At 33.3% G+C, this 17,984-nt stretch overlaps 1 protein-coding gene across 2 annotated transcripts in view; it reads left to right on the forward strand.

The window, feature by feature from the left end:
- The window catches only part of LOC107514794 (CD302 antigen), a 107,002-nt gene that overhangs the window by 36,948 nt on the left and 52,070 nt on the right, over positions 1 to 17,984 (forward strand). For both annotated transcript variants that reach the window (XM_016152864.2, XM_016152866.2), the window contains exons 14-25: positions 333 to 414; positions 1,358 to 1,426; positions 3,720 to 3,831; positions 4,229 to 4,264; positions 4,624 to 4,799; positions 5,450 to 5,520; positions 5,797 to 5,876; positions 6,442 to 6,581; positions 7,761 to 7,866; positions 7,982 to 8,142; positions 13,086 to 13,215; positions 14,311 to 14,537. In XM_016152864.2, the coding sequence (XP_016008350.2) occupies positions 333 to 414; positions 1,358 to 1,426; positions 3,720 to 3,831; positions 4,229 to 4,264; positions 4,624 to 4,799; positions 5,450 to 5,520; positions 5,797 to 5,876; positions 6,442 to 6,581; positions 7,761 to 7,866; positions 7,982 to 8,142; positions 13,086 to 13,215; positions 14,311 to 14,537 (1,390 nt within the window). The remainder of the gene's footprint in view (positions 1 to 332; positions 415 to 1,357; positions 1,427 to 3,719; positions 3,832 to 4,228; positions 4,265 to 4,623; positions 4,800 to 5,449; positions 5,521 to 5,796; positions 5,877 to 6,441; positions 6,582 to 7,760; positions 7,867 to 7,981; positions 8,143 to 13,085; positions 13,216 to 14,310; positions 14,538 to 17,984) is intronic.

The raw sequence follows: 17,984 nt of genomic DNA on the forward strand, positions 1-17,984 counted from the left end.
CCGCTGCCTTAGGGAAATGCAGAAAAAGTTTTGGAATAATTATGCACTTTTTTCCCCTCTTAAGTCAAAAGCGGAATAGTTTTTGCCCTTCACGTGAAGGAAATAACTTAAAATTTAATTTTATAAAGTACGGCTCCTTTTTGTTAGCTACCCCATATTTAGGGTTTGGTTTCATTTCAGAACACTTTTTTATATAGCTTGAAACTGCTTTTCAGTTAGTGACAGGTCTTCTGAATAAAATTACATGTCCTAAGTATTTCAGACATTGTGAATGCTAAATATTTTTGCCAATTATTGTACTCAAATTTACTTAATGCTGCCTTTTTACGTAGTAACCAGCGTTGGCTGTGGATAGGTTTGAATAAAAGGAGCCCTGATTTACAAGGATCCTGGCAGTGGAGTGATCGTACACCAGTAAGTTTAACTTTCTCGTTTGAGAATAATATGGAAAGAGTATTTGTTTCAGTAACAAGTAAGTTGATTATTAAATAAAACATCCACATACCATACAACTATTAAATTAATTTTATGGATGTATCTTTATTGAAATTAAAATAGATTTATTATTATGAAGTATGAATAAAGTTACGAGTCTCATTTTTATTAAAAAAAATGTATAGAGTATATATAGTCCAAAAATATAAAAATATAGGTATTTAAATACAGTGGTCATCTTTGGGTAGAGCAACTGATTTTTTCATTTTCTTTTTTTTTTTTAAGTAATGATAAGCTTTTATTTTTATTATCTAAAAATATGAGAGTTGTGTAAAAAAGAAAGTATTTTTATTGAGGGAAAAATTTGTTTGGGGGTAAACAAATAAAAAGACCTTAAATGTTATTTCAAATGTTTACATTATCCTAAAGAGAAGTTTTAGGTAACACTTATAAGAGTGGATTATTATCAAATATTGAATATTCACTCCACATTACCATTGCATTAATTTATTGTGTATTCTTTCTAACTATAAAATTCCTTGACTTTTCATTTTCAAATTGGAGCATATCTGAGAATAGTTCATCAAATAACTAGCATTGCAACACACGCCAAAAAAGAAAAAAAAAAAAACAACTCTTTTGCAAGTTCCTGATTCTGTGACTCCAACTGTGAACTTAATACACCATTATCCCTCCATTTCTGACACTCGAGCTGCCTTTGTTTGGAAACCGATGGCATTATATTTTCTAAGTCCTCTCATGATTTAGCCTCCTGATAAAAAAAAAAAAAGAGAGAGAGATGAAACGTTCTCTTTCCTTGGCATGGGAATGCTCCCGAGTTATTAAAGCTGCCTAAATTACATCTAAATTGCAAATATTTATAAATCAGTCTTAAATTCTCAAGCCTTTTTTGTCTTTTAAGGTATCTACCGTTATCATGGAAAATGAGTTTCAGCAGGATTATGATATCAGAGACTGTGCTGCTATCAAGGTCAGTACACTGCTGGACAATCTGCATATTTTAAAAATAAAACTGGAATCATGTATAGTCAGGCAGCAGAGTGTTTTTTGTGTGTGGAGTATGATATTAGCTATGATGGGAGGTAAAAATTATATTGCCCAGCTCTCAAGCAACATAACTTGCATTTAATTTAAGAAGATAAATTTATATTCATATTCAAGAAAGACGACTCTTATTACTTTGCGGTAATAAGCTCCAAATGAGTGGGCTAAAGAAGGCTAATGAAACTCAGAAGAGGAAGTGATTTCTATAGCCTCTTTCCAGAAAGAGATGAGACTTGAATTAAGCTTTAAAGAGGGATAGGGTTTAGTTAGGTGGGATAGGGTAAGGGTGAGGAAGTGGCATAAAATAAAGTAGGAGTAGAAGCAGAGGCTAAGGCATTGAGGAGAACTGAACACAGATCAAGAAGTTTTAATTGGTGTCGGGGTTGAAAACAAAGTTGGGAAATTAGATTGTTGCCAGGTTAAGAAGTTAGTACATTTTTTGGTAGGCGACAGGATTTTTAAAGATTTTTGACATGAGCCAAAGAGAGTATGAGAAGATTCATCTGGAGATAGATTTCAAAATGCAACAGATAGAACTAGACAACATAAAAGACCAGTTAGTCATCTTCCTTTGCAGAATTCATTTGTTTATTCATTCCGTAAGTAGTGTGTCTAAGCAATCTGTAATGCTCTGAGAATAGAACTATGACAAGATATTAAACAGTCATTGTCTTCACAGAACTTATAGTTTAGTAGGAGACAAATACAAGGAAATAAGCAATGACAAGTGTATGACAGGCGATGTATAAGTTATATGCAAGAGCAGGAGTGTTATGGGAGAATAATGATGGTGATGGTGGTAATGATGATGATGATAGCAGTTGTTAATACTTGTTAACTCATCAGCGAGGCACAGTGCTAGGCATATTAAATATATTATTTCACTATAATACTTAAGCAACCTTGTGAGGTAGGTACTGTTACGGTATTCATCTTAAAAGGAAGACATTTGAATTCTAAGTAGCTTACATGGTTACAGAACAGAATTTAAACCTACATGTCTGGGTCTACTATGCTTTATGAGTAAGCATATTTAAAAACACTCAATAGGGGTATTGTTTTATGAAGAAAATAGTGCATTTTATTTAGATATTTGAATTCAAGCTAGTAGTAAGAAATATCCTATAGTGAGTAGAAACTAAGTGACTGGAATTGAAGGAAAAGTGTATATAAAAAAGAAAGCTCAAAGGACCAAGAAGTAGATTTGGAGGAATCACTAACACATAAAATGTAAGAAAACAAAGAAGGAAGAGACATCTAGATAACATCTTCTTTGCCATGTAAGCCCAAGAAAGAGATTAGAGAAAGCAATTGACCAGAAATGTTACAGGAAGGTTGAGAACAAGAACTGAGAAGGCCATTGGAAAGCATTAGTTTCAAAGTAACTGTTCTAGAAATAAACTGTATAATATTAAGCCATTTTTCTAGATTATCAATTTAACACACGAAAAGATGAAAACTTCAGAGAGCTTGTGAAGTCTCCAGAACATTGAGATTTAAATTCTATATAAGTAGAGTCCCCATGTGTGAAAAGATTGAAAAATCTACTGAAAACTAAAAGACTCACTAATGCATTCCACATCAGGAATAACGCCAGTCCAGGCAGTGTTGTAGGAGAATCTTTCCTCACCTGCCACAGTGCCCACCAGAATGTTGGCCTTATGAGAAAACGGTCCAAAAAGTGATGGATGCTCCTCCCAGCCTGCGCTCTCCCCTTTCTTTTCTCCCCTGCTTGCTGTCTGGAAGTTGTCAAGTGTCATCTTGGACCATGTGGAGCAGGGCAACATCCTAGGAACACAGAGCAACACCAAAGAAGGAGCCTGATGCTGGACCTTTATGTCACTTTTCACAGATCTGCTTTACTTCAGCCAGATGCTTGGAAACCAGTGAACCAAATATTGTTTTCTACCTTGATCTTCCCCAAATTTAAGGGTGCAAGGTTCTATAATTTCATATCAACAAAACCAGAAAGAAAAACAATAATTTGCATTTGGGGACATAAATGTGACTTTATGATATATTTTCTTAATCAGCTCCTTTGCAGTCTCTTACTCAGGCTGTTACTGTTTCAACACTTCATTCATTCACTTGTTCATTTATTAAACAAATATCTTAGGCACTAGAGCTAAAGTGGAATTAGGGACCGTAGGGTTTATAGTTTAGTGTTTTCTATGGGCTACGCAACTTCAAAATGTTCTGTAATCTTCTCCCTTCTTTAGGTCATGGATAGGCCATGGCGAAGAGGCTGGCATTTCAGTGACAGAGAATTTATTTATTTAAGGCCTTTTGCTTGTGATACAAAACTTGATTGGGTGTGCCAGATTCCAAAAGGTAAGTAAACATTGAGAATGTTGAGCCGAAAGTACCTAAAACATTTTAGTCTGTAATTAAAATTTTTAAAAGTATATTTGTTAACTTATTAGTATTTTCTAATTATTAGCTACATTTATCCATCTAGTCTTCCTTGATATAAGGTAGAGAACTGCTAGGAATACCTTATTACTATTTGACAGATCTGCCTTTTCAATTGCTGCTAAAATAGCTTTAGCATAGGCCCCGCAAAATTCAAACTGAAGTGATCATAGTATAAAAGGAAAAGGTTTGGCTGGAAATGGACACACCTCAGCAATACTGCAAGTCCTCTTGACTTAGATTAAAAGCACGTGTAGTATGCCAGGATCTGTAACTGGATACTAAACTTAAGCCACTTGCTGTCTTCCTTATACAGGTCGTACTCTCAAAACACCAGACTGGTACAATCCAGGTGAGTTAAGAAAATTGGAATTTAGCTGAAGCTGCTTTTACTTTTTCAATAATGTATTTAGTTAATCGTGTTAGCCCAGGCCTACATGCCAGCTTGTTCTCTAGCACTTCTTCAAGTGAGATGAAGTATTTCCAGGCTGGGAAGGTGATTAACTAGTGTGGGATGAGGTTATGAGACTGGGTTTGTCTTTGTGACTCTGCATGGCACAACACCTCATTAGCTCAGATAGCACCGCCCCGGCCAGAGAGAGCCGGTAGTCTAAATGGATTACTATTTGTAAATAGCTTTGAACATTAATCCATGCTTAGAGGGTACAGTTTGGTTTGCACAATTATAACTTTGATATTCTTCTTCTTTAGAGCGTGCTGGAATTCATGGACCTCCACTTGTAATAGAAGGGAGTGAATATTGGTTTGTTACCAATCCTCGCTTAAACTATGAAGAAGCTGTCCTGTATTGTGCCAGCAATCAAAGCTTTCTGGCTACTTTAACATCTTTTGCAGGACTAAAAGCCATCAAAAACAAAATAGCAAATGTAATTCAAAATAATGTATTTTTAAAGTATTTTTCTTATTTTTATATTTATTGCATTAAAAAAATTTCAAAAACCTTTCCAAAATCTATAAGAGTAAAATGTTCCTCTCAAGTTAAATTTGCCTAACAACATTCAGAATCATGGTTTTGTGTTAGAATAGTTAAATACAATTGCTTAACGTTTTAAAATATTCAAACAATTATAAATACCAATTTGTAAAATGAGCATTAATGCATAATACAAATTATTCTAATTCCTTGACACACTTTTTTACTAAAAAATAACTTTACAGTTAACTTGAGTTTCTGTTTTTACTAATAACTAACTTTGCAAAATAGCTTTTTGGAGGAAAAATAATTTGTATATTTTTTAATTTATAGTTGCAATGGAACACAATTTTTCCAATTAATGTGTGCCCCATAATTATAGCAACCGTATTTTCTGTATACAGAATAGGGCCTGTGAATACACAAAGAATTTCCAAACTACTTTTTTGGTGAAAGGACCTAGTTTGTATAATTTAGAGGCCAAAGTAACCGAATGTCTAGAAATTTTAGTGGGTTTTGGTTATGGTGGGACAGAGTATTTAACTCAAAACTCTCCTATAAAATTCAGCATATATAAAGATGGTTCTTTGGTTTGTTTTTCAGATATCTGATGATGAACAGAAGTGGTGGGTGAGAACTACTGAGCAGCCAATAATGGATCGTCATTTTATGTAGTATGTGACATCATTGATGCTGCCCTTGGAAAGTTATCATTTAAAAGAAACAACTCAAATTCCCTTTTACTAAATGGATGATTATTTATAATTAGTATTGAACATTAATCCATTAACTGCCTAGACTAAAGAAACCAAGTACTTTTTGCATATTAGCATCAAGAATAAAGTGGTATAAAATAATGGCATAACATTAAATTTAGAAGTAAAATTACAGTTAACAGAATGGAACATGTAACTACATAATGAGTTGTCAAATCTCTCATTTTCTTTCAGCTCACGACATCGATGGCATCACTTTCCTATAACATTTGGAGAGGAATGCTTGTACTTGTCTGCCAAGACTTGGCTTAGGGGTAAAATTAATTCTAAATCCTAATGTTGATTATGTAATGCATAAAATTCAGGTTCAATTATTAGCTTAATCTCGTTTTCCTTTTGATTATATGTTTGGTAGCTTCATTTATGACTATTGACAATAGCTTAAATTCTAAATGCAAGTAAAAGTGCTTTTCACTATGAATATTTTGACTTCCTTTATCCTAAAACAATTACTTAGGACTAAACTCACCACTTTCATAACTGATAAGCTTGACGAATTTGCAGAGATAAACAAGTAACAGTTCTAAAATACAGTTTAGGTCCCTGTCCCCCTCATTAGCCTTCTTCAACTCTATTTCCCACCATCAGGAACTCTGGTAGCTGTGGTTGTTACACCACATGTGTGCATTTTTATAGGCAGTTTTGGTATGCTATAATCTCCTGATATGAAATAGAACACAAAGATGACTAGAGAAGAAAAGGAATAGATTTTAACCATTTGGGGAAACTTTATTTAAAGAGACTTTATTAATGGATTATTTTAAAAATGTGCTGAATGGAAAATTCTCACTGCCGTAATCTTGCTTTTTCATTTCTCAGACTTAAATAAACCAGCAGACTGTAGTACCAAGCTGCCCTTCATCTGTGAAAAATACAGTGTATCCTCATTGGAAAATTATAGTCCAGATGCTGCAGCTAAAGTACAGTGCTCTGGGGAGTGGATTACTTTTCAGAATAAGGTGAAAAGAGTATTATGACATTGTGCAAATGATGATTGCTTTCATGATGGTTTTGTAGCCTGTGGAAGAATGGCAGCCCATTCAGTAACTTCACTATGATAGACTGCATATTTCAGTATCTCACCTGAACCTCGACATTGCCAAGAACTAAGTTAACTCTCAGATTAATCATGCCTATAGGCCTTTCAAAACACTGTTCCTATTCTGTTGCTACTAACGCTTAAATTGCTGAAGTTGATCTGTCAAGAGATAGTAATATATTGAATAGTCGGGACTACCTGTGTGGCATATAGGAAACTGACTTAATTTCTCCCTGCTAAATTTTCCCCCTTAAGGAAAACTTACACACATCATCTACTTATCAAAATAGACCAGCGTTTCCCAAGCTACTTTTTGAGAATTATACATATGCTAACCAATTAGTAATCATTGATCTTGAACCACCCAATGACTTATATCTCCCTGGCCACTCCAGTCTATAATGAGGATAAAATAAAAATATTTTGTAGAATGTTTCAAGGAACACAATTTGGGACGTATTACTCCACACTAACATCATAATATCAGAAGAAAAAGGAAGAGATGTATCTGATAGCTGAAAGTATCTGTAGTAAGGTTAAAATATTAGCTGTATATTTTGACTTTTTAAAATTGGGACAGTCTTTTTTTCCCCAAGGTACTGGGACTAACTTAATTTACACAGTTGATAGAAATTTGAATTAAAATATTCTGCCAAGGGACATGGGGATAATTTCTTTAAAAGTGTGAGGTTTCTTTGTATAAGAAGGTGATAATTAAGAGTACAGACTTTGAAATGTCATGTAACAGAATCTAAATGCTGACCATACCATTGTATGGATATTTTACTTATGGGTAAATGTAACTTCCATGTGCTTCAATTTCCCCATTTGTTGTGAAAGTTAAATGAGATGATACTATGCAGACTGTTCAGTGCAGAGCAGCACTCAATAAATGGGAGATTTAAAAAAATGATTTGAAGATCACTCTTCAGTTGTTTAAATTGAGAGTGTAGATCTGCATTCTTATGGTACTACTTTGTAACTTTCCATGTCTCACAGACCGAAAATTATCAGCCCTTTAAAAGATGAGGCATTTATTTCTTATGTGAACTTTCCCATGTCTGGAAACTAAGGCTTCATATATGTTCTTTGTTTGCAGTGTTTCCTAAAGATCAAACCCAAGTCTCTTACGTTTTCTGAAGCAAGCGATACTTGTCACACCTACGGCGGTACCCTTCCCACAGTGTTGAACCAGATTGAACAAGGTAGCAGAGTTGTTTTGGAAATATGATTTATTCTGATTTTGGGGCCAAGTGAGTTTTAGGAGGCTGAGGGGAATTGACATATGTTAAAAATTTTATTAAATTACTTTGTTTACAGATTTTATTACATCCCTGCTTCCAGATTTGGAAGCTGATTTATGGATTGGTTTGCGCTGGACAGCCTATGAAAGGATAAACAAATGGATAGATGACAGAGAGATGACATACAGTAACTTTCACCCATTGTTGGTTGGTCGGAGGCTGAGAATACCAACAAATGTAAGTTTTTTTGAATTAATTATCTATGTACCTCTCTGAAATCCTCGAGTCTTCCATAACTTATTGGATTAAGAACAAGGGCCTATTTTGTGAATCCATTTACATGAAATATCCAGAATAGGCCATAGATTATTGATTGCCAGAGGCTAAGAAAGATGGAAGAATTGGGGGTGATGGTGAAAGGGTATGGGTGAAAATGTTCTAAAATCAATTGGGGTAATAAATATACTAAACACTAAAAAATGTATGTTTTAAATGAGTGAATTATTTCATATTTGAGTTATATCTCAATACAGCTATCGCAAGAAGAAGAAAAACAAGAGTTTCTTCCCAAACCTTCATGTGTATGGCCTGGTTTTTCACAATAGCGTCGGAGCCATTGCACTTAATTCACAACCATGTAAAACAGTCAAGTAGTGAGTTTCAAATAGAGGCGATTTTAAATGCTTTACTTAATTAACATTGTGGGATTTGAAGCTGTCAGCCTCAGTCTCCTGAGGCAAAAAGTATAAAATTGGTGTCTAGTGATCATTTTTCTCTAAAAGTTAAATGTAAAGAAGCTATAGAAGGGAAGAAGACATTATATTAACAATAGTTAATCTATACCATGAGATTGCTCCCCATTGCTTCTACCCTCCCTATTTGCTGGATACATGTCACCTTTAGCACAAAAGGCAGAGATTAAGAAATTAACTTTAAAGTCTAATTCCAAAAATAGATCCTAGGTAATAATCAATTGATGTTCCTAATGCAATGTAACTTTGCTCAGAGTTGATGATGGCAAAGAAAATTCTGAATCATATGTAATTATGTACCAAGTAAATATCAAAATAATCCTTAGTTATTATAGAAAATTTGTCAGTTATAAAGAAGTAAACGCAGTAAAGAAAAATATCAACCCTTATCCCACTTACACTTATTTAGGCCAGTAGCTTATAAACTTTTAACCATGACCCGTAGTAAGAAATACATTTAAATCACCATCCAGCATATAGAAAATATAATATTGCATTGACAAATAGTTTCAGGCAACAATACTTACCTGTAGGGCTTATGAACATTGATATTTCTTTCTATTCTATACTACTGTAGTCTAATATATTCATTATATATATTATCCTATTTTATTATCTCAAATGTGAGTCAAAATCCACCAAAATGATTTCATGACCTACTAAGTGAATCTCAAAACATATTTGAACACGGATCTAGGAACTCACAATGGATATTTCAGCATTTTTTCTTCTAGGACTTTTCCATACATTGTCTTCTTGAGGTAGATAAGATCATATACTATATGTACTATTGTATTCTACTTTTTTCACTTAGTATTATATCATAAGTAGTATCTTACACCTTTAAAAGATGAACTTGATAAGTATTTTAATGGTCGCGAGTATTTCTTTACATAAACAATGGTGGGTATTTAGATCTTAAATAGTGCTTCAGTGAATATCGCTGTGCATAATCTTTGCTTTCATTTCAGGTTACCTTCCTTAAGGCTTGGAAGTCATATAGCCAGGTCAAAAAAATAAAAATAAAATAAATAGTTATAAAATTCTGGTTATCAAATTTCTTTCCAGAGAAGTTTATGAGTTTGTATTTTTATCAGTACTATATTGTGTCGGCCCTTCTATTCATACCCGCATACTAATAATTTATAACATTCGTTGAGCAGCTAATAATATGTGTCAGGCACTCTGCTAATGCATCACATGCATTATTTCATTTAACCTGCACAATAGATGTGAAAAGGTCTGTTATTCCTTTCTTAGAAATCCAGTAACAGACATGTAACTTGCCAGTGACACAGAGCCTATCCATGCAAAGTCAGCAATAAATCCAGGTCCAGGAGTTCACAGAGGGAACAGTCTTAGCTTCTCAACTACATTGCCTCGAAGGAGCATTATCTTCTAGAATTCTTGCTAATTTAGTAGTTTAAACTATATTATATTTTCATTTATATTTCTCCGATCTCTAATAAAAAAGAGCCTCTATAAATTCAATAATAATTTTAATTTCATCAAGGGCAAAGATTTTTATTCTTTGTTCATTTTTCTATCAAAACCTTCATGTATTTCTTACTGATTTTATGACTATGTAAATGTTAAATGTGCTGACTCTGTGTTTCTTGTGTTTATTGCAAATATTTCCCTAGGTTTTTTTCTTTAAATTTGAATACTAAAAATATTACAGAAATGTTTTGGTTTTGTGCATGTATATATGTTCAAATCTGTTTCTTTTCTTTTTTCTTCCTCTATTACTTTTATGTTGGAAAGCCCATCACGTTAATGGTAGTTAAATGTATGCCTATATTTTCTTTGTTTTGTTTTATGGGTTGTCTTTTATTTTTGATAGCATGATATAGCCATGGTATATGGTGTATATTGTCAATGACTACATAATCCTTTTCCCTAATCCTAGCCAATTGTCTGGCATTATTTATTGCATATACTTCCATTTGTTAAAAGCAATACAGGATGCCGCCTTTATTATATATATGAACTACGTGTGTATAAGATATATTTACTGATCTAAATACTGTAATTTTGCTATATTTAAAAAACATAATAGGATTAGTTATCTTTTATTATATGTTTTAAAAATATTTTTAGCTATTCTTGTCTATTCTTCCAGACAAACCAGAATTATTTAGTCAACTTGATTTAGTCAACCAAAACAATTAAGTAAACTTCTATGAGAATTTGATATTTTAGGGAGAATTAACACCTTTTTATTGACCTTCTAACTTAAGAATATGGTATTTATTCAAGTCTTCCTTTAGATTTTTCAGTGAAGTTTTTATAGGAGGTCTCTTTCTTAATGCCATTGAGAATGATAGGTTTTTCTTGATTTTCTTACAGATATATGGAAAAGCTATTGTTTGGGGATTTATATATATTAATTTCATAGGCATTCATCTTACTAAAAGTTCTTATTACTTACTTCTCAGAGTTTTTCACTAGACATTCTTAGGTTTCCTAATTAGATAGCCATAATTTGCAAATAGTAGTTCACGTTTCACTACGTATGGTAGGACTTTTAGAAACGTGGTAGTATCAGGAGTAATAAACACCATCCTAGACATGATCTAGACTTCAATAGAACTTTCTGCCATCTTTCATTATTATATGTATATGATGCTGACTCTTGTTTGAGATAGATCATTCTATAACTAGCTTATTTACGATCTTTATTAAGGAATAAGTACTGGATTTTTAAAAACTTGTTACCAGCATCTTTTGAAATTGTCATACTTTTTTTTTTATTAGGCCTATTGATATGTGGTATAACACATTAATAAATGTTATATTAAACCATCTTTATCTTCTTGTCATAAAAATCTAGGTGTTCAGAGTAGATTGTTTTACTGTTCTAGTGAATTAGATTTGTTAGAATTTTATTTGGGTACGTTTTCATCTCTATTTATAGAGTAAATTTTTTTATATCATATTGTCAGATTTTTTTTCTGATTATGTGAGCTTCATAAAATAAACTGGGTAGCTTCCTGCCTTTGTGTTTTAAAACTAGAACTCACCCTAGAGAATTATCTTTCCCTAAGAGTTTGAAGGAATCACATGTTAGAATCATGTGCTGTTAAAACCCTTTCCGGAGATCGTTCTTATTAATAAAGAGATTTAATGAAGTAAATTCTTGAGTCGAATTGTCTGAGTTTGGACACCATTCAGACATTTAGTATGCCTTTGGAAATTCACTTAACTTTTCTTAAGCTTCAATTTTTCATCTGTAATGTTTCATCTGTTACTGTTGAACCTGCAATACAATGTGAGGATTACAAAAGACAATTCTTTTAAAGCTTTTAGCACAGTACCCGACACATAGTTTTTAAAATAAGCTATTTATTATTAATTTTTAATTTACTCCAAAGTTCATGTTACATTGTTTTTTGTACCTCTCCTTATAACAATTATGCTAATTTGTATTTTTCAAGAAACTCATTTTATTTTATTTAGATTTTTAAATATATTAAAATGAAGTTTCATATGCTGTTTTTTAAATCTCCAGATTTTTTTTCTCTTATTTAGATTTTTACAAAAAATGATATATGTTATTGGTTCTCTCCTCCCTATTCACCCTCTATCTCTATTGCTTGAGATGCACTTACCAATACTACTACATTTTTCTATCCTGTTTTCCTTGGAGTTATATTTTTGCTGATTTTCTAATCATAGTTCATCTTTTCTTTATAAAATAGTACATTTATTAAATGAATGAATGAATAAATAAATAAACAGTACATTTAAATAATACATGTTTGTCTCCACATAAAATTTTACTCATTTCTTTGTAAATGCTCATATTATTCTTTCCCATATTTATTTTTTTTTATTTTTTATTTAATGTTTATTGAGTAGCATGTGCTTATGTGTTGTTTTTAATATGTATCTGCTGAAATAAACTTTTCTTATTTTTCTAAGTGTGTTATGTGTCAAACATAGAGACTAAAATATAGATAGATACTTTTATTTATAGAAGTTTTTATAGTGACTAGTATAGGACCAAAGCTTTAAGGTGAGCTCCCTATTGTGTGGTACACAATTTGTCATTATAAAAAGTTTATAAACATCTAATAAATTGAGTTAATAATCATTACTTCTTTGCTTACTTGAAATGTCAGGAATGAAAGCAGAGTATTAAATATTAGTATAATTGTGTTTTGTCTCATTCAAACATTTTTTCTTTATCTGTTTTGAAAATATAGTTTTCAATATTGTCACTACTTTGTTTTGTAATTTCTAAAGTTAATTGCTCTTTTCTCATGCTTTGGAAGTTTATCAGGATTTTCTTAGAGATTTCATGGTCAGCTTCTTAATGGAATTTTTTATAGCAGGAGAAATTCAGGTTGATATATAAAGTTTCTTTGCTAAGATCTTCAGACTGTTAGTTTCATGATTGCTTTACTTATTTGCCTTTTTGTTTAGTTTTTTGACGAAGAGTCCCACTACCACTGTGCTCTAATGCTCAACCACCGAAAGTCACCTTTTACTGGAACATGGAATTTTACTTCTTGCACTGAACGCCATACTCTGTCTCTCTGTCAGAAATACTCAGGTATAGATTGTTATCTAAATAACTGTAGTACTTTATGCTGTTAGCTATGCACAGTACTTTTTCACAAAAATCTTATAAATTAATTAATATTAATTTATAATCGTGTAGCTTCCTTAAAATTTTAGAATGACTAAATTCATATTGGCTCAGTAAGATTATCTCAGATGGAATGCAATTTTTTTCAAGTATCATTGCCATATTTAATTAAAACTCAAAATTAAGCATTAGACAGACTTTGTTAATAAGAGTTGTCTAATGATTATAAGTCATATTTTATTCTCCTTTGTACCCTGGCATTTTTCAGATTTCACTTTCTGTCATGGGAAAAGGAGGAGAAAAACTTAATGATTTTAATTGAATTCAGTATAAACATTCATAATTAAATTTAACACTAATAAAAAGATGTGTAGCATTATAAGTGGATCATTATCTATGACTTCCTATAATCCAAATAAAAATAAAATGTGTACTTAAAAATAGAAATCACCCGTATTTTCAAAAAGATATTTTTAAAGGGCATTAAATTATTTTCATTGATCACAATAATTTTTTAACAAATGTTTTTTTAAAAACTTTGTTATATAATGAGAACCTCAAGTAGATAACCTATGTACTTTTGAAGAACATTTTCGTCAAATTAATCTTTGCTCATTTGTCTCATACTTTTATTAACTGCCTTATTTAGAAAAGTACTGTAAAGCAATAATTAAAATATATCCTCTTGTGGATGGTTCTGTTCCTTTCTTCATGGGAGCTCTCCCAGAAGAAAACCTTGTAATAGAACACCTTCTCTTGTTGGAGCAGTTCAAACAAAGGAAGTATTTGACACCAACCTGAAATCATAATCTTATCACAGACTACTTTTATTTACAACTAAAACGGAATTTTCTTCTAATTTTAGAAAACAAATGTTGTGGCTCATACATTTTACCTAAGGTATGAAGGAAGGCATACATAGTTCTTTCACCCCAAATCTAAAATACATGAATAGATAAGTAATTTATAAAACACATTATTATGGGGAAATTTTTGAAAAAATGTCCTATGATTTACAGAATGGGTGGTTTTTATGTTTTATTTTTCTTTTACATACAGAAATTGAAGACAAACAGACCTTGCAGAATACTTCGGAAACTGTAAAGTATCTAAATAATCTGTACAAAATAATCTTGAAGACTCTAACCTGGTCCGATGCTCTACAAGAGTGTCAGAAAAATAACATGCGCTTGGTGAGCATCACAGACCCTTACCAGCAGGCGTTCCTGACTGTGCAGGCGGTTCTTCATAACACTTCTTTATGGATTGGACTCTCCAGTCAAGACGTAAGTTTTCAGTCCCAACTGTAAGGATTTGACATTTTTTTATTGCTCACAACAACTCTCATTTAAGACTGGAAGAAAGGACATCATAAAATCTTACTACAGAGAATGAATTTTGTAAAGTACATCATTTTCAGTGGCAGTTGTTTTTCCACTGCTGAAAGATCTGGTGCTTATTGTTTAGATTAAGTAAAAGTTCTAGTGGACTTATTTAGATGAGCACTTCTTTTTATTTACTCTAGTGAAAGACTGAGCTAGAATCAGGAGCAGCCATGTCTCTTCAGCCAATGAAAGGAGGAATTAAAAAATTACATGGGGTTGTGTATGTAGAAGCGCAATGGATGGTGCGGAAGCATCCTTTTTATGCCTTTCAGAATCAGCAGAGTGAAATTAGGCCACTCTAAGAAAGGATTAGAAAAGTGTTTTGACACATCTCTCAAGTCCTGATCCTGGATAGATGTCGTGGGTACTGCTCATTCATTTTATAGCCTAGCAAAGAATGCTAGTCTGTTAATTCCCAACAGACTACGTACATGAAGCACAAACAGGAATATTTATACTACTGAAATTTTTGATTATAATTAATAAGGATTTTTAAAATAAAGCTGTAGTATTTCTCTCAGCATTATAGGCCATTTTTGCCTCTTTTCTAGGCCTTGATGTAATACTTTTGCCCACTGAAATTTATTGAAGGGTAGACTATAAGGCTGTTGTATAAGGCTGCATGCATCATACACTACACAGGGGTTGCCATTTACAAAGACTGTGATGTGACTTTTGCCCCCTGCATTTGTACGGTGTATGATTGATGAAGCCCTAGCTAGGTAAATGTCACTTAGACCAGTATTCCTAATCTACTCTCAGAGAGAAGGTAATTGGCAGAGTAGGAGAGAGGAGTCCGTTGCATTATGAAGCAAACCTAAGTTATGTATTCCTTTGGATAACCCTCAATATACCAAGATGGTTTTAGGGCTGCATGGAGAAAATGGGATTGAAGACAATTTAGTACTAGCATAAACCCAGAGCTAAACTGGAGTACAAACTCAGAAGTAAACAATATTTTTGAAAAACTTTGGATTTCTTTGGAGTCATCATCAGCAGTTACCAGAAGCTCAATTAAAAGAAGTGATATTTAGAAATTGCCTGAAGAATAGTTTCTCCAAGACTCTGGATATTTTCAAATTTACCCAGAAATAAAGCCGCATCATCAACTGCTTCCCCAGACCGCATAGTATCAGTTTCTTCATAACATTGCTTTTACTTACATTTTCCTTGGTGTTTGGTATCATGTGAAACCCATCATTGTGTCTCTTGTGAGCATAGGAATGTTATTATATTTCATTAAATCTTTTGAAACAAAAAAAATATTGTCACTGTAGAAAATTTTCAGTTATAGTAAATTAAAAGAAAAATATTTAAATCATATGTAATCCTAGTACCTAGCAATAATGTGGTTTTATCATTGGGTATATATTCTTCAAGTTATTTTTTTATACACAAGTATTTATTTTTAAGACAATAGAATTCATACTGTTTAGTAGCTTTTCCCCCCACTTAATGATTTGGGTCGTGTTTCTTATTCAATTTTCAATCCTCACCTGTTTCTCTTTTTCCTTTCACTCTTTAAAAGAGTCTAGGTAGCTGTTTATTATGTATTTTCACAAGCTTTCTTAAATTTATGGAAAAAATAAAACTACATTGAAAACAATGTGAAGATATTGAAAGATTTTAAACATGGTAGCAACAATATCAAATTTTTGCTGAAGAAAAACTATACTTGGCAGAAGGTGGGGGAAGTAGTGAACGATCTAAAGGTAGGAGACCAGTTAGAGTTTCTTGTAGAAGAAATTCATACAGGAAATGATGTTGGCTTTAACGAAGACATATTTACAATGTCTGTAGTGCAGCAGTTCTGGGTTAAATAAAGTCTAGAGTATGACTGTGGCGGTGGGTCACTCAAGTACATAAAAGTGAAAGTATATAGAGGTAGAAGAAGTCAAGAAGGCTTGGGAACTGGGTAAGTTACCCGCATGGGCACAGACATCCCCAAATAGGACCAGAGGGCAGAGCAGGCATGGCACATCTCCTTAGTGAATGTCATGGAGGAGCAAGGGGGCCAGATACTCACTGCGTGTCATAAAGAGGAAGGGAATCTGGGAATTTGCAGTGCTAGGAAGGACATAAACCTCAAAGGAAATAACCGAAGGAGATAAAATTACCTACTACCCCATTCTCATAGCCCTGTGGTATTTGAGAATGGAAAAACAAACAGCCTTGCCTTGCAGGTGCTGAAACCAAATTATTCTCTTGTAAAGACTGAGGTTACTTAAGGTCAAAATTTAGTGAAGGGATACATATAGTCTTAATAAAGAGATTTAATATTTAATAGAGATAGAAGGTGTGGGATGATTTATCTATGAGGAATACAAATTCCAAAGGCCCAGGGACCTAGGTTAGGTGGGAATGTAGCAAGGGGACAGAATCTAGGCCACTTCTGAGGCCATATTACCTGGGGATTGACGAGTTACAAGGTTACAGCTGGAGCGCTGGTGGACAACAGATCAGAACGAAACACTGGTGGTGCTGAGACTTGACCATGTTTGCTATTTATGGTCCCCTAAGGAGACTGTATACGGCCTTTTCCCAATATTCCAAATAAACCAGTGATGAAAAATTGCCTTGAACCTCAGGAAAGCTTGGCTCCATGGGTCATCGCGTGGGGCCTGGTGCTCTGATAGCACCGCGGAAAAGCTCAGACAGGGCCGTGCCCTGCAATACATCTTTTAGACTTCTGTACCTGCTCTGTAAAGCATCTCCCAAGATAGGTGGGTGGTCAGGACTTTGTCAGGATATAAAGACAGATATTCACAGACTTTCTGAGTGTACAATAAAATACAGTGAATAAGGAAGCTCTCCCCAAAGACAAGTGTGAAAACAGTGGTGTGAGATCCACAGGTATGAAGGGTTAAGAGGAAGGGAGCTAACATTTATGCAGCTTTTTTAGGTAACAGGCAGTCACTGAGTTATGTCTTTTATACATGTTATTCCATTAATTCCAGCCATGAGGTTAAGTGTCACATCCATTTAATAGATGAGGGGATAAAAACTTGGCGAGGTAAACTCACTATCAAAAACTAATAAGTGACTGAACCAGAATTCAAAAACCAGGTATACTTAGCTCTGAAGCTCATATTCTTTCTTTCTTTCCTTTCTTTTTCCTTTTTTTTAAGCCCATACTCTTTCCACATCTATATATCGTCTCTGTAGGGGCTTACGGTGGTCTTCATTCCATTTTAGCTTTCTGATTTCAACAACTCGCAGTGCCAATTATGTTTGAGGCAGCGTAGCATTATAATTCAGACCATGGACACTAGGGCCTAATGACCTGGATTAGAGTCCTGGCGCCGTGGTTTGTATTCTTTGTAACATTTGTACATGTTACATGCCTTC

Source organism: Rousettus aegyptiacus, unplaced genomic scaffold (assembly GCF_014176215.1).
Source record: "Rousettus aegyptiacus isolate mRouAeg1 unplaced genomic scaffold, mRouAeg1.p scaffold_m13_p_2, whole genome shotgun sequence".
In the NCBI taxonomy this organism is placed as follows: domain Eukaryota; kingdom Metazoa; phylum Chordata; class Mammalia; order Chiroptera; family Pteropodidae; genus Rousettus; species Rousettus aegyptiacus.